The sequence below is a fragment of the Poecilia reticulata genome, chromosome 17 (assembly GCF_904066995.2).
Source record: "Poecilia reticulata chromosome 17, P_reticulata-male-v2, whole genome shotgun sequence".
NCBI classification, from domain to species: domain Eukaryota; kingdom Metazoa; phylum Chordata; class Actinopteri; order Cyprinodontiformes; family Poeciliidae; genus Poecilia; species Poecilia reticulata.
In genome coordinates, this window is record NC_088846.1 from 30,486,433 (window position 1) to 30,509,844 (window position 23,412).

Here is a 23,412-nt window from a genome sequence, read left to right on the forward strand (position 1 = left end):
CAGTCTGAGCCCACCATTAAAACCAGGGACCAGTCTGAGCCCACCATTAAAACCAGGGACCAGTCTGACCTGACCATTAAAACAATTAAAACCAGGGACCAGTCTGAGCCCACCAGTAAAACCAGTAAAACCAGGGACCAGTCTGAGCCCACCAGTAAAACCATTAAAACCAGGGACCAGTCTGACCAGTAAAACCAGTAAAACCAGTAAAACCAGTGACACATGAAGCCGTATTCCCAGTATGAATTCAGTTGGAAGCCACTTTAAAACCAGTTTAAAACCAGTATAACTACAGCTCCACCATTAATCCCAGTATAAACTGGTGCAACAGGAGGATTATTTCCAGTATTCCCAGTTAAATTTGTTGTGAAACTCAAAGGAGTTAAAAATCTACCCAGTATAACCATACAGTCCCAGCACTGACCCAGTCCAGCTCATACTGGTGGAACGGCCCGGTCATTTCCACCAGAACCAAACTGGGTAGAACCCAGTCAGAACCAGAACCATTAGAACTAGTAGACCCAGTATAAACCCAGTAAAACTGTGCAGACTGAACCAGTCAGCAGAACCAGTATGATTCAGTTTGAACTGGTTGTTGAAGGTCAGATTAACATATAAAAACCCCCAGAGATCAATGACCTCATCACGGACTCAGACCCTCCCAGTGTTCCCAGTTAAACCAGGTCAGGACCCCTGCAGCTCTGCGTGGGAATCCCCTCGGCCCGCTGTCCCACAGGGAGGGGAGGGGGGTCAGCGGGACGGGGGACGGACAGCGGACGCTTTGTCCTCCGACATTCCTCAGTTCACACACACTGGGAAGTTACACGCTGCACCCGAACGCCTCGTGGTGGAAAACCTCCTCTGAACACGCTGCACCCGAACGCCTCGTGGTGGAAAACCTCCTCTGAACACGCTGCACCCGAACGCCTCGTGGTGGAAAACCTCCTCTGAACACGCTGCACCCGAACGCCTCGTGGAGGAAAACCTCCTCTGAACACGCTGCACCTGAACGCCTCGTGGAGGAAAACCTCCTCTGAACACGCTGCACCTGAACGCCTCGTGGTGGGAAACCTCCTCTGAGCACGCTGCACCTGAACACGCTGCACCTGAACGCCTCGTGGAGGGAAACCTCCTCTGAACACGCTGCACCTGAACGCCTCGTGGAGGGAAACCTCCTCTGAACACGCTGCACCTGAACGCCTCGTGGAGGGAAACCTCCTCTGGACACGCTGCACCTGAACGCCTCGTGGAGGGAAACCTCCTCTGGACACGCTGCACCTGAACGCCTCGTGGTCGGAAACGTCCTCTGAACACGCTGCACCTGAACGCCTCGTGGAGGGAAACCTCCTCTGGACACGCTGCACCTGAACGCCTCGTGGTGGGAAACCTCCTCTGGACACCCTGCACCTGAACGCCTCGTGGTGGGAAACCTCCTCTGGACACGCTGCACCTGAACGCCTCGTGGTCGGAAACGTCCTCTGAATACGCTGCACCTGAACGCCTCGTGGTCGGAAACGTCCTCTGAATACGCTGCACCTGATCGCCTCGTTTTGGGAAACGTCCTCTGAACACGCTGCACCTGATCGCCTCGTTTTGGGAAACGTCCTCTGAATACGCTGCACCTGAACGCCTCGTGGTCGGAAACGTCCTCTGAATACGCTGCACCTGAACGCCTCGTGGAGGGAAACCTCCTCTGGACACCCTGCACCTGAACGCCTCGTGGTGGGAAACCTCCTCTGGACACCCTGCACCTGAACGCCTCGTGGTGGGAAACCTCCTCTGGACACGCTGCACCTGAACGCCTCGTGGTCGGAAACGTCCTCTGAATACGCTGCACCTGAACGCCTCGTGGTCGGAAACGTCCTCTGAATACGCTGCACCTGATCGCCTCGTTTTGGGAAACGTCCTCTGAACACGCTGCACCTGATCGCCTCGTTTTGGGAAACGTCCTCTGAATACGCTGCACCTGAACGCCTCGTGGTCGGAAACGTCCTCTGAATACGCTGCACCTGATCGCCTCGTTTTGGGAAACGTCCTCTGAATACGCTGCACCTGAACGCCTCGTGGTCGGAAACGTCCTCTGAATACGCTGCACCTGATCGCCTCGTTTTGGGAAACGTCCTCTGAATACGCTGCACCTGAACGCCTCGTGGTCGGAAACGTCCTCTGAATACGCTGCACCTGATCGCCTCGTTTTGGGAAACGTCCTCTGAACACGCTGCACCTGAACGCCTCGTGTTGGGAAACCTCCTCTGGACACGCTGCACCTGAACGCCTCGTGGTGGGAAACGTCCTCTGAACACGCTGCACCTGAACGCCTCGTGTTGGGAAACCTCCTCTGAACACGCTGCACCTGAACGCCTCGTGGTGGGAAACCTCCTCTGGACACGCTGCACCTGAACGCCTCGTGGTCGGAAACGTCCTCTGAATACGCTGCACCTGATCGCCTCGTTTTGGGAAACGTCCTCTGAACACGCTGCACCTGAACGCCTCGTGGTGGGAAACCTCCTCTGGACACGCTGCACCTGAACGCCTCGTGGTGGGAAACGTCCTCTGAACACGCTGCACCTGAACGCCTCGTGGAGGGAAACCTCCTCTGGACACGCTGCACCTGAACACGCTGCACCTGAACGCCTCGTGGTGGGAAACCTCCTCTGAACACGCTGCACCTGAACGCCTCGTGATGTGTTTTCATCATGCAGGATTTTATGTGTTTCTGAGGAATGAATTCACCTCATGATGGTTAAACATCAGAAGCTGCTGAGTCACGACTAAAACGCCGAATCATTAGTTGCCATGGAGATCGTCTCCTCTGAGGGGGGGAGGCCCACAGCATCACTCCTTCCAGCAAACAGGGGAAACTTCGCCAGGAGTCAGAACCTTAAACAGAACCTTGTTGAACAGAACCAGATCCAGAACCGGCTGCAGAGGTTCTGGACCCGATTCAGATCAACTCCAGAATATTCCAGGAATCCAACATTTGGGATAAAAAGAAGCATCTGACAGATTCCTGTCACTGAACAAGTCTGACCTCCACACACACACACACACACACACACACACACACACACACACACACACACACACACAGACACACACACAGACACACACACCAGAAACCAACTGCTCTCTGTTTGGAATATCATCACATCCGCCTCCTTGTTCACATTAATCCCGATAATCTGCTGGGTTTGGCCACACACACACACACACACACACACACACACACACACAGTGTAATCTGGTTACACAATCACCCAGCTGCACCGGCAACACCCCGTTACCACGGTAACCCAGCTCCTACCCAGCATGGCGGCGCCCTCTGGAGGGAACTCTGGGAACTGTCCCTCTGAGGGGACGCTGACGGTGCGGCTGAGGCTCCGGGCCCTGGAGGGGTCGGTCGGGGCGTCCTGGGGGTCCGCGGCCTGCGGAGGGGTCAGAGGTCAGAGGGCGTTGGTGGGGGGGGGCAGAAAAGTGAAGGGTCAGAGCGGGGCGAACCTCCTCGTCCTTGTTCAGCAGGATGAGCTGGCTGTCCGTCAGGATGCAGAACCTTCGCTCCCAGGCGGCGCCGTCCGAGTACGGGCTCTGACCGCAGGAGAAACGGTGGGCCGGCGGGCCCTTCACGTCTGGAGGGGGGGGAAACACAGAAACTGATCAATGTTTGCCGATGTTTCCCGTCTTTAGCTTCTCTTTCTGATCCACAGGACAAACTAATCAATATCTGATGTTTATGGTTTAAACTTCGTCTCTTAATATTCGACATAATTTCATGATTTTCAGCAGAAAAAATAAATATTTATTAAACATGCTAAATTAAAATGTGTAGTTTATATAGATGAGAAACTAAAACATTATTTTATTAACTTTTCTGTTCATTCAGTTTCATCTAAAATATTATTTAACATAAAATAACTGATCACTGCAGTTTTTAGCTTAAAGGAGAAACGCAGAGAGAGTGGCTGAGGAACCGAGGAGGTCAGAGGTCAGAGGTCAGAGGAGGCTCACAGGTCAGAGGTCAGAGGAGGCTCAGAGGTCAGAGGAGGCTCAGAGGTCAGAGGAGGTCAGAGGTCAGAGGAGGCTCAGAGGTCAGAGGAGGTCAGAGGTCAGAGGAGGTCAGAGGTCAGAGGAGGTCAGAGGTCAGAGGAGGGTCAGAGGTCAGATGAACCGAGGAGGTCAGAGGTCATAGGTCAGAGGAGGCTCAGCGAGATTCACAATGTCAGAACAAACAACTAGATTCACTGTGGCGGCGGGTCCAGAACGGATCCGATGGTTCTGATGTCAGATCAGCGACTCTCTGCTGAAACATAACAAACAACAGATCAGGACCCGACCCGACCGGACCGGACCGGACCGGACCGGTTTCTGTCCGACATCCGACCCAAACTGCTGCGGATGCAGCTGCTGGCTTCACTCCACATGTTCTGCTCATCTGGACCTGGCGGTTCTGATCAGGCGGTTCTGATCTGCTTGGAGCAGCAGAGGAAGCTGCAGAGCTGCTGTTCCTCCAGCAGAGGGCGCCGTCGGATCAAACGGTGATGGGAGGCACAGCCGCCTCAGCAGAGGTCAGAGGTCACAGAGTTACAGCTGCCAGCTCCTGTTCAGAATCGGACCGGAGGACGGGCGGGCTGGCCCGGTTCTGATGGGCCCGTTAGACTGGAGCCACTCAGGAGCTTCACAGAACCAGAACCAGACAGAACCAGAACCAGACAGAACCAAAACCAGACAGAACCAGAACCAGGCAGAACCAGAACCAGACAGAACCAGAACCAGACAGAACCAGAACCAGACAGAACCAGAACCAAACAGAACCAGACAGAACCAGAACCAAACAGAACCAGACAGAACCAGAACCTAACAGAACCAGAACCAGACAGAACCAGAACCAAACAGAACCAGAACCAGACAGAACCACAACCAAACAGAACCAGAACCAGACAGAACCAAACAGAACCAGAACCAAACAGAACCAGACAGAACCAGAACCAAACAGAACCAGACAGAACCAGAACCTAACAGAACCAGACAGAACCAGACAGAACCAGAACCAAACAGAACCAGAACCAGACAGAACCAGAACCAGACAGAACCAGAACCAAACAGAACCAGACAGAACCAGAACCTAACAGAACCAGACAGAACCAGAACCAAACAGAACCAGAACCAGACAGAACCAGAACCAAACAGAACCAGAACCAAACAGAACCAGAACCAGACAGAACCAGAACCAAACAGAACCAGAACCAAACAGAACCAGACAGAACCAGAACCAAACAGAACCAACAGATGGAAAAATGAATAATTTAAACATCAGAACATCAGGAACTGGTTCTGGACCAGAACCGGGCCGCAGCTGGTTCTTTCTGGCTGAGCAGTAATCCATCCAGGAGTCGGACCTGCTGCAGCCGGTACCACCAGAACCCGCTCCGGTTCCTCCTCCCTGGACTCCGGCCCGGATAATTAGCGGCTTCCCGGTCCGGTCCAGTCCGGTCCGGTCCGGCAGCAGAGACACGAGGAACAAAGACAGGAAGGAGGACCGGACGGCATCTTGCTGCTGAGACGGTCCGATTCATCTGAACCGGGTCAGATTCTGGCCGGACCCATTCATCAGAACCAAACACTGGCTGTAGAACAATGCGGACCTGCTGGTGGTTCTGTAAGCTCTGCAGTCGGGTCAGAACCCTGCCGGTTAAACCGCAGCGTTCCTGGGTCCGGAGGGAAACCGGACCCGGCCGAGCCTCAGGAGGGAATGTTTGGACCGGGCCGCCCACCTGTCCCCTCCAGGCATGTCTGCTATTCCTCTGATGTCTGTTTGTGTTTACATGAAACTGGACCGGCACCAACTGGGATCAGGTTCTGGTTTCATTACCCGGCAGAACCAGAACCGGAGCAGGTTCTGCTGCCGCCTGCAGGACAAACTGAGGGAATAAAAACCCTTCACCTGCTGCTGCTGGATCTACCGGGTTCTGGTTCTGATCCGCTCCAGGTGTTACCCGCTAAACCTCCGAGCAGGATTCCTGGAGCGGACCGGGACCGGAGCGGACCGGGACCGGAGCGGACCGGGACCGGAGCGGAGCTCCCGAAGGGTTAACGGCGGCTTCACAGACGGGACAACAGAGAGGCTTTGTCTGCAGACCAGCACGTCGCCATGGCAACCAGTAAACACGGCAGCCCCAGCCAATCAGGGCGCAGCTACATCACATCACCGCTTTATCAAGATGGGACCATTGAACTGGAGGGGGAACGTCACACACACACACACTCACACCTACACACACTCACACACACACCTACACACACACACACACCTACACACCCCCACACACACACACACACACACACACACACACACACACCTACACACCCCAGACACACACACACACACACACACACACAGACACACACACCTACACACACTCACACACACACACACACCTACACACACACACACCTACACACACACACACACACACACCTACACACACACACACATACACACACCCATACACACTCAGACCTACACACACACACCTACACACACACACACACACACCGACACACCCCCAGACACACACACACACACACACACACACACACACACACACACACACACACTCAGACACACACACACACACACACAGCAGTACGAGCTGCTGCAGTTCTCATGAGTTTCAGTCTGAACCTCTGACACCAGCTAACGGTGAGGTTCTACTGGACCCGGTCTGGTGGTACCTGCAGGTTCTGCTCAGCCCGTTACACCCGAACATAACCCGATGCCTGCTGAAGGTCCACTGGGCCGGTTCTGAACGCACACACACACCTCTGAGACGGTTCCGATCCAGATCCATCCTACCATTCAGTCCGTTTCCCTCCTTCAGTCCGGTCGACCCGGTTCCACTGGACCCAGAACAGCTGCTGCGGCTCTGAGTCAGACCAGCCTGTTCCCCTCCTGGCCTGTGGGGGCGCTGCACCAAGAACCACTGAAGGAAACGACACACTGAGAGCAACTTCCTGCTTCAGCAGATGGAAACAAGATGGAGGATTTCTGCTGCTAGCGCTAGGCTAGCATGTTAGCTTTGGTTGGATTTACCCAGAATGCCCTGCGCTGTAGTCCACTTCCTGCTTTTGGAGCGGCCTGCGGTCCGCTTGAAGTTCTCTTCAACCGAACCCAGACCGAGGACCAGAGGTCAGAGGTCAATTTGCAGAACTCAGAGGTAGACCAACCAGAACCCACCAGGAAGGTTCCTCAGCAGATGATGAGACCGGAACAGAACCGGTCAGAACCGGTTCAACAGAACCAGGCGAACTCAAAGGTCTCTTCATGGAACAAACATCAGAACCTTTCCAGCGGGTCTGTGTGGAACCCGGCAGCGGTTCTGTTTAATATTTAAACCTGCTGACTGCAGCAGAGCCGGTTCTGCCCCTCGGCTGTCACTCACTGGGGGCCGTCAGGGGTCAGAGGTGAACGGTGGCGTCGCCTCGGATCAGGCTGATGGGGGCAGCGGAGCAGAGAGAGCGGCGGAGCAGAACCAGAGGTTCTGATCCGTTCTGGGTCCAACAAGCCGAGTTCTACTGGGCCTCAGACTGATCCGCAGGCAGAGGAACAAAGCCGACAGCAGGAATCCCGACGTTCCCACCGGAATCTGAAAGGTTAATGAGCCTCCCTTTGTTCTGCACGGGCTTTTATTCTGAAAGGATCATTTCCATACAAAAGGAGGAGTCACTCCTGGCTGGGATTCCCAAACACTGGACCAACATTCCCAGCTCCTTACAGCCAGAACCCGGTTCTGCCGGACCCAGACTGCAGCAGCGTCCCGCGGCGGCCGGGTGGCTGCTCGGTCAGCTCCGTCTCCAGGTTTCTCATGAAAGCAGCAGCAGTTTGCTGACTCAGGTCTCTGTCTGTGAGAACTCTGTGGTTTTATTACCCAGCATGCACTGCGGCAGCCACTGAGCGTCTCTGTTCACATGTTTACTAGAAGCCGACCCTGTTTGACCCCCCGACCTGCTGCAGGTTCCCTTATCCTGGTCTGGATCAGAACCAGAAGCAGGAGCCGTCATCATGTCAATGAGTGAAAACAGGTCCAGCGTGGACGGCGTCCAGCCAGACCGGCGGCCATGACAGTCTGCCACAGACTCCCCACCGGGCGCACAGATGACACAACATCCCCAAAGGCGCCGCATGTTCAGAACTTAGCGCAATCTTCACCACATCGGGCCGCCGCTGCATTTCCCAACACGCCACCACAACCTTCACCAGCTCAGGCTGTTTATAATCAGCAATGCAGCTCAGGTCCAAATACAAAACAGAGTTAGCATGCTAACACAGATAGCATCAAAGACAGCAACACAATCCTAACATCAGTGTAACAACAAGCTAACATTAACATGGAAATACCCGACGAAACACGTCTAGTTCGATAGAACAACAACAAACCAGAACCAGAACCAGAACCGGTCCTGAATTAGCCAGAGAAAACAGCAAATGACACAGTTAGCACACTGACATAGTATGGAAACGTTGGCATACACAAAAGAAAACAACATGCTAATATCATACACCAAAGCTACCATAAAATACTAAATGCTACTGACAGCTAGCATCAGTGAGCTAATGCTGAAATGAGTATTAACCCTTTGAACGAGACGTCTTCAGCTGCGCCGTGACAAACGTCCAAACAACCTCTGAGCACGTTAACGTCTGCAGACCAACAGACAGCTGGGGGCCTAAACTGATACGCTTCATTTCGTCGATCCCACTGTGAAATGTAGGATGCTGTGCTGAAAACCGGAAAGGATGCAAGTAGAGAAGTCTGTGATGGACAGCAGCCGTCAACCATGAGGACTGGCAGCCCTGGGTGTATTTCTGCATTTGCAGTGAATACTTTTCCCAAGGTAAGAAGATTAATGTTCATAAACCTCATCGGTAAGTAACATTAGTGAGATGCTGCACCATGGAGAAGATGTGCATTTAATTAGTAACCCTGGAGAAAACGATCCACCATTCAGCACCACGCACCAACAAAACTGGTAAACATCTAAACTTTAAATTTAAATCTGCTCTGGTGAAAGACCGTTTATGAGAGAACGGCATACATTCCAGTAAATGATTTGATCAAGCCAACCAACGTTCAGAGAGAAAGGTAAGGTCGGTTTCTAAGCTAGCTATCCAATAAGCCCCAAGTAGGAGTTCCTCTTCCACAGACAAACCAGCTCAACTAGAACAAACAGAAACCGCGGCGGCTACAGTAGCAAAAGCGAGTTTGGTAAACAATCACAGCTACTCCATTAAATACTTGAGTCCCTCACATGATGAAGTGACAATGTGGCAAAAGCTCAATGCCAAAAACAACAGTTAGCTAACATTATCATGTACATATGGACATGAAAAACTACCAAAAGTAAACACAGTAGCTAATGTTAGCATTGATAGCATGCTAATCCAACTCTCTCTTAAAAGAACAGTAAGCATGCTAACATTAGCGTAATAATTTCAACATGAAACGATCCTGGATGACAGAGTTAGCTGCAGCTACTCACAATGGTTGGTCCAGACTTCAACATCAGGTAGACTGATGTGTGCTGAACTACGTTGAGTTTATAACCATGAGCTCAATGCTCAGTGATGAAACACCAACTGTAATGATTGATATTTTTTTTTACATTTTCAGAATGTCAACAAAAGTCTGCAGGCTCCCTCCTGGCTATGGAGGCTCAAATGGATCCGACACATTTAAGAGCCTCCTGATTGCAGCCTGCAGTTTCTCACAGTAAACACAAACATCTCTGCTGCTTTCATGACTCATGCTAGGAGTTTAGGTTATCCAGAGCTGCCTCTGTAGTTATGCTGCTACAGGCTCAGGCAAACCGACCACCTTTCATAGAAATGCTGCCAACAGTCAACTGTTTAGCAGAGAAGACAGTAAGGCCCAAACAATCCCAGAATGCAATGCAGTGTGCCATTTCCATGGTGAAAATATGAAAACAATGTTAACGTTAGCTGGAAAGGATAACATGCTACTAACACACGGCTAATGTAGACATGAAAAAGTCCACACAGTAGGCTAATGTTAGCATAAAGAGGATGGAGAAAAGCTAGCATAGTATCATTAGCATGAAAAGTTCTGCAAATACTAGAAATAGTTCTAGAAATGCTACAATGTAGAACTAATCCACCAGGAACCCAGAGAGCTGCAGACGGCCACTACAGAAAACCAGCAGGAAGTCTGGAGAACCAGTCTGGAGAACCGAACCAGTCTGCAGAACCAGTCTGCAGAACCAGTCTGCAGAACCAGTCTGCAGAACCGAACCAGTCTGGAGAACCAGTCTGGAGAACCAGTCTGCAGAACCAGTCTGCAGAACCGAACCAGTCTGCAGAACCAGTCTGCAGAACCGAACCAGTCTGCAGAACCAGTCTGCAGAACCGAACCAGTCTGCAGAACCAGTCTGCAGAACCAGTCTGCAGAACCAGTCTGAAGAACCAGTCTGGAGAAAAAGTCTGCAGAACCAGTCTGCAGAACCAGTCTGGAGAACCAGTCTGCAGAACCAGTCAGTTTTCCATCCTCCAGCTGGAGCTGAAAACGTCACCAGTCCAACTTCCTGTCGGCTGCAGTGACCTAATAAACTGTCCAGCTGCTCAGCAGGAGCCACGTTCCTCTACTTCCTGTTGATGTCGTTTAGTGAGGAAACATTTCTGAGCAGCTTTTCTACAGGCCTTTGTTTTGAGCTTCATGACTCCAGTCAGAGCCAACAGAAGCTGTAATGTGGGTTCTGTATGCCGGAACCGGACCGATCCGGACCTGCAGAGACAGAAGCTTGGATCATTTGAGGTTGAAGGGACTGAATCTGTTCGTCTCCCTGCAGAGAACCGTCGTCCCACGAGGAGGACGTGTGAAACCTCCGGCTCCACCGTTCGTCTCACATGACGGCGTATCAGAGCAAATCAATTCTTCCAGACCCTCCATCCAACCAACGTTCCTCCTGAGGGAAAATCATCCCTCAGACTTAAACTGCTGGGCTGGCCACACCCTGGATCCTGTGTCAGAGGTTAACCAGAGGAGCAGCAGAAGCTGGAAGCTTGAGGGCCAGTTTTGTGAAGCTCTTCGGCCTCTGATCCGTCTGGACTGGATGATTTACGCTGCGTTGGCAGCCTGCAGAGCGTGAAGGGCGAACAATGAGCTGCTGTAAAGGGACGGTGTGTTCTGGCAGGTGAACACCACTGAGGTGTAGACAAACAGAGCTGCAGGAACACGCTCTGCCCCACACAGCCACAAAACAAACCATCTGCAGGAACACGCTCTGCCTCCACACAGCCACAAAACAAACCATCTGCAGGAACACGCTCTGCCTCACACAGCCACAAAACAAACCATCTGCAGGAACACGCTCTGCCTCCACACAGCCACAAAACAAACCATCTGCAGGAACACACTCTGCCCCACACAGCCACAAAACAAACCATCTGCAGGAACACGCTCTGCCTCCACACAGCCACAAAACAAACCATCTGCAGGAACCAGCCAGTGATGGTGAAGAACCTAAACACCACCTGGTACCTGAACACACCCGGAGACTTGCTGGGTGGGTCTCAGTAAGTGTCCAACCCGAAAGAGGTGAAGCTACATGAAGGTTAAAGGTCTGGATGGACCCCAGGATCCTGGAGGTCCTGAGAATCAGAGGGGGGTCTGGTAGGCCCCACTGGACGGGGCCACAGGGAAGGATAACAGCCTCTGGCCTGAGATGGAGGCCGTTACCGGGGAGAGGACCGCGGTGGGCTCGGCCCGCTGGGGCACCGGCTGGTTCATGTGCATCATGGTTTATAGGAAGACCTCAGAAACACTCGTCTGTCGTCAATCAAACTGTTTAACTTTGACGTTAAAGAGCGAAATGTGTTCGTTCAAAGTTGGGAAAAATTAACGTTCCAAGAGAAACTCAATGAGAAAGAAACTCAGAGGAGTCAACGTCTTACCTCTAGGTTTCCAATCGGGAAACATCCCATCATCAAGACGGTTGTTGAGGTTTTTCCTCTTTTATGTGAAATTAAAGCTTTTTGAACAATTCATGATGGTTTTGTTGTAGGTATTTCTGCTTCTGCCACATTTATAGAATAGAACAGAAATATTCTTCATTGCCCCACAAAGGTGAACTTTTGGCTCACTACAGCAAAGTGGCAGGCAGTCAGAGCCCAGTCTGCAGAACCGAACCAGTCTGCAGAACCGAACCAGTCTGCAGAACCAGTCAGTTTGGGAACAGAGACGGTTTTAGAGTCTATCAGCTGCTGGGAGGAAGGATCTGCTATCCTGCTCCTTTGTGCACATAGGATGCAGAAAACCAGCTCTGAGTTTACGATACAAGGCAGAGCAGCAGGTTTTACAGAGAGCAGATAAAATCACCAGTCAGTGACGTTCAATGGAAAATATAGTTTAGAAGAAATGATCTTCTGTTGTTTCTGTTTTAAGAGGGAATAACCAGAACATGGACAGAACCTCTGAACCCGGTTTGGTTCTACGAGCCGAGGACGTTTGTTTGGGTCCAACAAGGCGATCAGATAAACAGGAAGAGAGGGGAACCAATCAGCAGAGCCGATGTTTCTCCTCTGATCTTTACACAAACAGCTAAACGTGAAGCGGCTTCGTTCTCCTACCGGACTCTGGTTCCGGCTCGTCTCTCAGAACCCGGCTGATCCGGCGGGACAGCGTACTGATGAAGCTGCTGACGGACGGCGCTCTGCGCTCGGCGTCTGATCCGGCTTTCCGGAGCGGCGTTCTGTCCGAGCCGCCGGCGGCACCAGGTTCTGACATGGACCGGAAGAAGGGAATGATCCTGCGTCCAGAACCAGGATGCTTGTCCGGATCCTGGTTCTGGTTCTGCTGCCGGGGCAGGGTGCTGGTCTTGAGCAGGCCGAACAGCTGAGGGCGCTCCAGGTTGTGGTCTTCAGATGTTCTCCACTGGTACCGGTCCAATGGCTGCTCGGAACCGGGCTCAGGCTCAAACGCCCTCCAGGGTTTCCTGTAGAGGTGCCAGCGGTACGGACCGGGCTGAACCGGGCCCTCGAGGCCCTCGGGGGGAGTTCCACTCCCACTCATTGTCCAGACCAGATGAGCTCGGTTCAAGACGCAGCGACTCCGCCGGTTCTACAGCCGGGTTCTAGATGGGTCATAATTCAAACCCGACAGCAGGGTTCTGGTCCAAACTCGACGGCGCCGGGCCCTCAGGTCGTCGTCATGCTGCCGTTTCTCAACAGGCAGCGAGCGAGCGAGCGTCTTCCTGGGAGGAAGTCAGTCACAGGAAGAGCGAGCCTCAGCCAATCAGATGGCAGCAGACTGTGGTTTCCTGTCTGAAGAAAAACTGGTTTATGGCTCCGCACCCTGATCAGAACCGCTCTGAACCCAGTTCACTCCAGGGTCCAGTGTCTCCCTGGTTCTGGTCCACAGAGTCCGGAACCAATGCAGAGCAGCGTTTCACAGGAAACCTCGACCCAGCGTGTTTCTACCTCAGCAGCCACGGTTTCGTCACAGCGCCATGTCTCCACTGACGTGTCATTACTAGTAAAACAGGAACCGAAAGCTGACACACATCTGAGAACCTCCTTATTTACACTCATGTATCCATCTCAGTCCCTCTGCGGCTCCAGAAGCTCTTTCCTGAAATGAAACTGGATTTAGGAACCACAGCGACTCCAGTGCAGCCATCTGTCTCCAGCAGGCCTACCTGATACCTGAGGGTTGGAAGGAGACGTCTTGGTGCAACGGGATCAAAGCCACTGGGTGGCCCAGAGGCGTTCCCAGGTGTCCACCTTCCAGGTGTCCCAGTTGGCCCTCCAGGTGTCCCAGTTGGCCCTCCAGGTGTCCCAGTTGGCCCTCCAGGTGTCCCAGTTGGCCCTCCAGGTGTCCCAGTTGGCCCTCCAGGTGTCCCAGTTGGCCCTCCAGGTGTCCCAGTTGGCCCTCCAGGTGCCCACCCTCCAGGTGTCCCAGTTGGCCCTCCAGGTGTCCCAGTTGACCCTCCAGGTGTCTCAGTTGGCCCTCCAGGTGTCCCAGTTGGCCCTCCAGGTGTCTCAGTTGGCCCTCCAGGTGCCCACCCTCCAGGTGTCCCAGTTGGCCCTCCAGGTGTCCCAGTTGGCCCTCCAGGTGCCCACCCTCCAGGTGTCCCAGTTGGCCCTCCAGGTGTCCCAGTTGGCCCTCCAGGTGTCCCAGTTGACCCTCCAGGTGTCCCAGTTGACCCTCCAGGTGTCCCAGTTGGCCCTCCAGGTGTCCACCCTCCAGGTGTCCCAGTTGGCCCTCCAGGTGTCCCAGTTGGCCCTCCAGGTGTCCCAGTTGACCCTCCAGGTGTCCCAGTTGGCCCTCCAGGTGTCCCAGTTGACCCTCCAGGTGTCCCAGTTGACCCTCCAGGTGTCCCAGTTGGCCCTCCAGGTGTCCACCCTCCAGGTGTCCCAGTTGACCCTCCAGGTGTCCCAGTTGGCCCTCCAGGTGTCCACCCTCCAGGTGTCCCAGTTGGCCCTCCAGGTGTCCCAGTTGACCCTCCAGGTGTCCCAGTTGACCCTCCAGGTGTCCACCCTCCAGGTGTCCCAGTTGACCCTCCAGGTGTCCCAGTTGACCCTCCAGGTGTCCCAGTTGGCCCTCCAGGTGTCCCAGTTGGCCCTCCAGGTGTCCCAGTTGACCCTGGAACAGGTGGAGCTGTGAAAAGCTCTCTGCTCACTGACCCACATTCGGTGCTGATGGGATCAGGAAGTGGCGGGTGTCCTGGACGGCGCCGCTGCATCTGGGTCAGCGCTAAGACCCGGTGATGATAATCCCAAGAATCCGAACCAGAGCCAAGTCATCCAGGCGCAGCTTCCCATGAGGAGCTCAGGGAGTCAGAAGGATCGGGATGTTTATCCGCTTCGTCCAGCACCAGGAAAGTCAGGAGGTCTTCAGCTGATAAATGATTCACTGGGCCAGAGGAACGCAGGGAAGCAGAAGAAGTCGCCGCCACGTCCAACATCATTTATTAATGCTCCACTCTGAACACCGAGACGCCAACTGGTTTCATCTGAGGGGGACTGGAGTCCACTGGGAACAGAAACCTGGCAGAAATCAATCCCACCTCTCAGACGAGGAGTTTCACACCAGCAGCCTCACCTGGGACCAAACTGGGAACAAACTGGGACCAAACTGGGGCCAAACTGGGACCAAACTAGGACCAGACCAGGACCAAACTGGGACCAAACTGGGACCAAACTGGGACCAAGCTGGGACCAAACTGGGACCAAGCTGGGACCAAACTAGGACCAAGCTAGGACCAAACTGGGACCAAACTGGGACCAAACTGGGACCAAACTGGGACCAAACTGGGACCAAACTGGGACCAAACTAGGACCAAACTGGGACCAAACTGGGACCAAACTGGGACCAAACTGGGACCAAACTGGGACCAGACCAGGACCAAGCTGGGACCAAACTGGGAACAAGCTAGGACCAAGCTGGGACCAAACTGGGACCAAACTGGGACCAAGCTGGGACCAAACTGGGACCAAACTGGGACCAAACTGGGACCAAACTGGGACCAAACTGGGACCAGACCAGGACCAAGCTGGGACCAAACTGGGAACAAACTAGGACCAAGCTGGGACCAAACTGGGACCAAACTAGGACCAAACTGGGACCAAACTGGGAACAAACTAGGACCAAGCTGGGACCAAACTGGGACCAAACCAGGACCAGACCAGGACCAAGCTGGGACCAAACTGGGAACAAGCTAGAACCAAGCTGGGACCAAACTGGGACCAAGCTGGGACCAAACTGGGACCAAACTGGGAATGCTCAGCGTCACATTCCTAATTCTCGCCTTAAAAAAACGCAACAGAACAGCCAGAGAGGTGAAGATCGATGAAACTGATGAAGCTCATCGGTTCCTTCTGCATCATGACCTGAACATCAGAAACACAGAGGCCTGGATGGAAGGAGCAGGTTCTGGAACCAGAACCAGAACCGGACCTCATTTTCAGCACGGCTCCAACCAGAACCAGCAGGTGGATCTGTGGTTCCGGTCAGTCAGCCGGTATTTCCCTTCCTCTGTGGCTCCAGAACTGAAATATCGGATGATTCTGCTGACCATTGAAGGAGTCGCTCCTGAAGCTTGTTGGTCTTCATCCCTTTGTTTCCTCTGAGATCCAGAATAAGTTTCATTCTTTGACTACAGACTCACAGCTGAGCGACACAAACAGCTCAGAGGCTCTGAGGGATCAGTTACCAACATTTTAATCAACTTATCGTTGCCACATTTTCCGTCACAACAGTCTAAGGAGCAAAACTTTCTTCAGCTGAAAGTAACACAGCACTGCCCCTCCCCCACATGTTGCTGCACACTGCCAGCCAGCCGGCTGAAAGGAGACATCTTTGTCAGACTTACAGAAAAGTTCAGTTCATTTTCCCACTACCCAGAAACTAGAGCGCCCCCTATGGCTGCTACTAGCAGCTAACAGTCATCCTAAAACTGTGAGGCTGTTTGATTTTTACTCCAGGTCACGGATCAGAACCAGAAGACCCGGTTTTCTGGTTCTGATCCATTCGGCCGTATTGCCCTGGCTGTGGAGACTTCAGACATGTGAACTTCATGCTGGTTTTCAGCCTGTGAAGGAGAGAAGTGATGTCACTTCCTGGAAACGGAGTGAAAATACCAGTGAGTCAGACTGGACCAGTAGCCCTCCCAGCACCGGCTGAACTTCTGTTTACTGGAAACCTGAACTTCAGGGAACTGCAGCGAGTTCACCTGCTGGTTAAACCTCCATTTGTTCTGCAGGTTCTGGTTCCTGACCCGACCCGGCTCTGCTCACATCAACACCCAGAGGCCTGACCTACCACTGGAATCCCATCCATTTCCTGGCCGGCAGCCCGGAAGCCAAACATTCCAGCCCGTAAAAATCACCGGGCCCCGGAACCGGGCCAAGAACCGGGCCTGAGAGGAAGGCAGGGGAGGGAAACCTGGCCCAGAGGAGGAAACGTGCCAAACATTCCAGACGCAAAACCTGGACGACAGCAACTCAGAGGGAGGATCAACGTTCCCGTTTCATCCAGACGCAACAGGAAAACCGGACCTGGTCCGCCAGAACCGGGCCTGACCGCCAGGCCGGACCCAGACAGCGCTCAGCAAACGTTCCCATTTCAGTCCGGAAAATGTGACAAACTGGGAAAATAAATCCTGAAATCCAGCTGCAGTTTTCCTTCAAATGTCTCCGACTTCAGTTCTGTTGGGTTTCCAGAACTTCCCGGTTTCTTTGCCAGAAAACCAAAGTAAATAAGTCAAAGATGATTGGCAGCGCTAAGCCCCGCCTCCTGCAGCTCAGATGATTCCTAAACTGCAACGTCGTGGGAACGGATTGAACTGAAGCAGAAACATTCTCTCTGCAGCTTCCTGGACGGTTCTGATCCGGTTTCTGCAGCTCGATGAGCTAATGCTCCCAGTCCAGCAGCTGCCTCACCTCACAGTCACTTCCTGTTTTACTCACCGTCTGATGATGTCATGGATTAGGTCATCGAGCTGGTGGAAACCCGGTTCTGACCGGAGGACAGCCGCCGTCCAAACCTCAGGAGGAAACTGATCCGACTTTTAGGAACAGTGTGAACCTGGACCTGTCTCGGATGTGATCGGGGTCGGAGGTCAGAGGTCGGATCCAGAAGGAGGAAGCTTGAAGCGGAACAAGCTTCAGTTCCCCTGCAGGACGTTTCCTCTCTAAAGTAATCAGATTACTTCCTGCTGGCCGCCTCAGGAATGCAAACAAAACCCGGATTCCTTCAGTCAGCTGCAGGAAAACTGCTGCTGGTTCTGCACCCAGCAGAACCGACCCGGTTCTGTTTCAGGAGACAAACAGGAAGTGGAGATCCTGAACCCAACTTCAGATGAAATACATGTAAATAACTCAACTGGTTAAAAAATAAATGATGACTCAGCAAAACGGACTCGGATGTTTTAACGGGTTTTAAAGCAGAACTTTCTGCTTTAAAACCCGTTTGAAGCTGTAATGTTTGCAGAAACAGGAAATTATTTCAGATTTCTGCAGCCGCCTCAACACGGCCTGCACATTCTGACCTGTCAGAATAAAGTTCATGTCAGAATAAAGTTTATATCCTAATAAAGTTTATATCTTAATAAAGTTTATATCTTAATAAAGTTTATGTTTTAATAAAGTTTATATCCTAATAATCACATTTTATGTGTAAAACTTCCCAGGAGTTTTGATCTGTTGAAATATAAATGAGGGTAAAACTGATGGAGATGATTTAATGCTCAAACTGCCTGCCGTAGCCTGCTGGTTTTAAAACAGGAGGTTGATCCGGTACCGGAACCGGTACCAGACCTGGGAGAGAAACCAGTCCAGTCTGTATCCCAGGAACCAGAAGTCCAGCAGCGTTCTGGACGGTTCTGTTCTGCAGAGGCGGTCCGGTTGTGTTTTTCCACTCCGGGTCCAGAAATAGAACCGGGCTTATTTTGGGCCGGCGCTGTTTGTCCAGAGAGGAAATCCTGGCCTCCCCCCAACCGGGCCGGGTCGGGAGGAAATGGAAAGTTCCTCCCGACCCGGCTCCATTGTCCTGCAGAACCTGCAGACTGACAGGACAAACAGCCCGTCTGGGTCCAAACCCAAACAGCACGGTCCTGGTTCTGGTCCTAACCAGCCAGGACCCAAAGGAACCAGAGTCAGAACCAGACTGTCTGGACCAGTCAAGGATCAGAACTGGTGGAGGAGATCCCAAACTGGGTCGAAACCGGGTCACTGCATGTTAAACGGGTCCGGTTCTGGTTCTGGACCAGAACTTTGTCCCGAGGAAGAAGGGTCAACTGACACCTGACCAATAAAACCTGAAGAGAACCGGGCCGAACCGGGCCTGGAACCAGGAAGAAGTTTTTATCTTGACCCAAACAGAAACGATCCGAGAGAAACCAGAACGTCCTACAGAGACGCTGACCATGAAGGCAGCATGGCGCCGGTCCAGCAGGGAGGATCCGGTACCGGCGCCAGAGTCCAGCCGGGTGAGATCAGCTGACAGAACCGGCAGCTGACGTCACAACCTGAGAGGGTTCTGGTGATGCGTTCAGGGACTGTGGGATAAAAACACAGCTACAAACCTGGTGATGCGTTCAGGGACTGTGGGATAAAACCACATAGCCACAAACCTGGTGATGCGTTCAGGGACTGTGGGATAAAACCACATAGCCACAGGGCTAGTGATGCATTCAGGGACTGTGGGATAAAAACACAGCCACAAACCTGGTGATGCGTTCAGGGACTGTGGGATAAAACCACACAGCCACAGAGCTGGTGATGCATTCAGGGACTGTGGGATAAAACCACACAGCCACAGAGCTGGTGATGCGTTCAGGGACTGTGGGATGAAAACACACAACCATAAACCTGGTGATGCGTTCAGGGACTGTGGGATAAAACCCTGCTGCCGATCAACATGCAGTCACCACCCAGTCAGTGTCTGGAAGCTCCGGGTTCCTGTGGGCAGTGAATGCATCACCCGGAGCTGTCAGCAGAACCAGCAGACCGGCTGACAGCAGTGAGGCGTTCAGGTGACTCACATCGCCATCAGACTTCTGAGTCACGTTGCTGAGCTTCGGCCCAGGAGGTCAGAACCCGACCTGACCAGCGGGTCCATACGGGCCAACCCGGTTCTGAAACATCTGCCGGCCGGTTCCAGGTCACCTGGATGACGTCACAGGTCACATGATCTGCTTCTGGGCACCTCCAGGTTCTGTCCAGGTCCGGTTTGGGCTTCATCGCATCAGAACCTGTCAGAACCGCAGCTGATGTAGCGATGAAACGTTTGAACACCATGGATGACCTCTGACCTCCACCTGGACAACCCCTCGGTTGTCATGACAACGCCAGGCTCCAACCGGGTCGGATTTAAGCACCACAGACTGATATAAAATATTCACCTGGACCAGATCAATCTGAAGAACCGGGTCGGTTCCAGCAGGAGGTTCTGAAAGGTTCTGGGGCTTCAACACCTGACCCGGTTCTCAGTCTGACCCAAACTGCTCCAATAGAACATGAACACTGGTTCTGACCCAGGAAAACCCAACAGGTTCTGGGTCTCCACCGCGGTTCTGCTCTGGCTGAGCAACCTTCAGGACGGGTTCTGAGAGGTTCGGCCTCAGAAACTGGATCCTGGCTCGGCTCAGGACCAACTGGGTCTATTTTTAGAGAACCAGTTTCAGGGTCAAACCTCCTTGAAGTCCAGCTGCTGCTGGTTCTGAGCCTCCCGGACCGGACCGTGTCCCGGTACCGGCCTCCCCCCGGGTGAGTTCTGCTTACCGTAAACCCGGAGCCATCCCTGCTGCTGGGACACGGAGTCCCCCAGGATCCGGTCCACCAGCGGATCCAGCAGACCCAGTCCGCCCTGGAGGGAGTCCAGGTCGGCCGGTACCGAGTCCGGCTCCATGTCCGCCGAGGAAACTTGCTGTGCCGGGGGAGGGGGAGCTCCGGAGGGGCGCGGGTGGCCGGCAGGAGTGTGTGAAAGTGGGATAAAGTGAGAGCGTGATCCCGCATGGAGGCTCCGGGGCTCTGGCCGCCCCGCTGCTCCCTGCAGGCCGCTAGCTGCTCCCGCTGCCGCCGGCGGCGCTCCGGCTGGCCGCCCGGTCCTGCCTCATGGCTCCGGTTCTGGGAAAAACGGTCCAAACTTCAACCAAAGCTCCAGAAACAGCAAGCCGGGAACCTCCCGTGTCCTCCCCGCTGAATTACCCCCCACAGTCCGGCAGGCGGAGCGCAGAAAGCGGCGGGAAGTCCGGGATCCAGACCGAGGACGGCGAGTCTCCGGCGGGCTGGAGGTCTGAGCTGCTGCCGCTCCACGGGAGCGCGCAGGGCAGCGGGGCCGCGCCAGCCCCCGCGGGAGCGCGCAGGGAGATCCGGGAGGAAGAGGAGGAAGTCCAGGACCTGAGGCCGTGTTTCCTGATGAAGGCCGACCAGAACCAGAGAGTCCGGGTCTTAACGGGACAACCCAGATAAAACTCTGTTATTATCATGTCTGAGGTGACCTAAAGGTCCAAATCTTAGGCGTTTTCACAAAACTAGTGTGAATTGTCAGTTTCTGTTTCCTGTCGTTCATCCATTCATCCGCTAAAAGGACCAAACTCATCCTCTGCAGTCAGAGCTGAAGAGACGCCAACCGATCCTGGAACCGTCTGCAGCAGATGATTCAACCAGACGGTTCTGGAGCATGAAGAGGTCAGAGGTCACGTTGTAAATGGAGATGAAGTCGTCTGATACGGGGAACCGAGAAGCTTCTGGAGGAAGGATTCGTTATTATCATCAGATTAAAACACTGAAACGATCCCAGAACTGAAATAATCCAATAATCTTCAGTCACCATGGAGCATCTCCACCAGCAGTCAGTGCTTCAGTGACATGAAGGGGCCTCTGACTGAAGACTGTTGCTTTATGACAAGCTAACGGCTCAGAGATGAGATTTCACAGTAACATCAGCTGCTGGCAGCTCTGCTAATCCACCACCTTTGCTTCTGCCGCTCCTCTAAATCTCTGTCTGGCCGTTGGAGTCGGGGATCTGATCCCTGATCCTTTTCCTGGGATCTGGGTCAAAGGTCAGGAATCACTGGAGCTTTCCAGTTGCCAACAGCTGCTCCCACATTGCCATGGTTACGCATCATAACTACCCAGAACCGGTCAGAACCAGCGGAGCTGCTCTGTCCGGCGCCGGTCTGAAACCCGAAGCAGAGATCGGAGCCGGTTCTGTCCAGGGCCGTCAGTTCACGACTCAGGAGGAGTCGGACCTTGGTTCTGTTTCTGGTGCTTCTTTCAGAACAATTCCTGCAGCGAGTCCAGATTCAGGCGTTTCTTTGGTTCAGTCTCCGTTTTCTCAGCTGGTTTTATTATTGTGGACGTTTTCCTCTGTGATGAACTGATGTCTATTCTGACCCAGTCTCTGGTTCTGACCCAGTCTCTGGTTCTGACCCAGTCTCTGGTTCTGACTCAGTCTCTGGTTCTGGTTCTGACTCAGTCTCTGGTTCTGACCCAGTCTCTGGTTCTGACCCAGTCTCTGGTTCTGACCCAGTCTCTGGTTCTGGTTCTGACTCAGTCTCTGGTTCTGACCCAGTCTCTGATTCTGGTTCTGACTCAGTCTCTGGTTCTGACCCAGTCTCTGGTTCTGACCCAGTCTCTGATTCTGGTTCTGACTCAGTCTCTGGTTCTGACCCAGTCTCTGGTTCTGACTCAGTCTCTGGTTCTGGTTCTGACCCAGTCTCTGGCTCTGGTTCTGACCCAGTCTCTGGTTCTGACCCAGTCTCTGATTCTGACCCAGTCTCTGGTTCTGACCCAGTCTCTGATTCTGGTTCTGACCCAGTCTCTGGTTCTGACCCAGTCTCTGGTTCTGACTCAGTCTCTGGTTCTGGTTCTGACCCAGTCTCTGGCTCTGGTTCTGACCCAGTCTCTGGTTCTGGTTCTGACCCAGTCTCTGGTTCTGACCCAGTCTCTGATTCTGGTTCTGACCCAGTCTCTGGTTCTGACCCAGTCTCTGGTTCTGGTTCTGACCCAGTCTCTGGTTCTGACCCAGTCTCTGGTTCTGGTTCTGACCCAGTCTCTGGTTCTGACCCAGTCTGTATGTTCGGCCCTGATCCAGCGCTCTGCCTCCCCCTGCTGGTCCCTGTTGGTACCGCAGTACTCCATCGGTTCGGGTCCGGTTGGTTGAAACTCAGTAAAAGTCTCCAGTTCTTCTGAACTCTGAACCGTTCAGATGAATAATTCAGTTTGAACTGAAGTCTGAACCGGTTCTTCTGGGGAATCAGTTCTCTAGTTCAGTGTTTTAATTGAAAAAAGGCTCCAAACATGGAGACAAAGATGCTCTGCAGATTCTCTATTAAACTTAAAGAAGTTGTAGAAACTTCAAAGTGTTTTACAAACTAATCCACAAGCATCTTTTAGCCAGAATACAGAAAATAATTATTATTCTGAAAGAAGCAACAATATTTGGGAAACATTTCACTTCATATTCACTGTTACAATATGAAGAGCTGCATGTACAAAATATCTGTATATTTTACCACCTGCTGGATCTGTTGAACGTTCTCAAGAAAGATCAAGTCATTTTTTCTCTGAGGCAACAGCAGACTCTTTATATTGAAAGTGAAATCAAAAGGGGTTTTCATAAACACCACTAAGGAGTGAACGTGTCATATAACATCTTTACTGTGCGCCAGAATCTGACCTATAAAACTGACAGCCACTCGAGTAAAAAGTGGCACAAAGAGTGGGTATGCACTGTATTCAATGCATAAGGGCCCTGAACAAGAGGTATTGCCAGAATTAATAATAAAATAATAAGGACTTTGTGGCATTCTCATTTAGTGAATTAAAGTAGTTGTGCTACCACTCCTACGCCACTAGAGGCAGTAGCAGGCCCAAAAAGGTGCATCTGAGGAGCAGAT

The 23,412-nt window shown here is 52.9% G+C and overlaps 1 protein-coding gene across 7 annotated transcripts in view; it reads right to left on the reverse strand.

The window, feature by feature from the left end:
- The window catches only part of rasal2 (RAS protein activator like 2), a 52,030-nt gene extending 31,605 nt beyond the window's left edge, over positions 1-20,425 (reverse strand). For 2 of the 7 annotated variants that reach the window (XM_081598081.1, XM_081598077.1), the window contains exons 1-3: positions 12,638-13,240; positions 3,499-3,626; positions 3,305-3,425 (exon numbers count right to left, since the gene is read on the reverse strand). In XM_081598081.1, coding sequence (XP_081454207.1) covers positions 3,305-3,425; positions 3,499-3,626; positions 12,638-13,079 — 691 coding nt within the window. In that variant the 5' untranslated portion in view covers positions 13,080-13,240. Of the gene's footprint in view, positions 1-3,304; positions 3,426-3,498; positions 3,627-12,637; positions 13,243-20,290 lie in introns of those variants that run through there. The other 5 variants (XM_081598082.1, XM_081598078.1, XM_081598080.1 and 2 more) reach the window with 5 other exon arrangements.
- Positions 20,426-23,412: the final 2,987 nt, after the last annotated feature.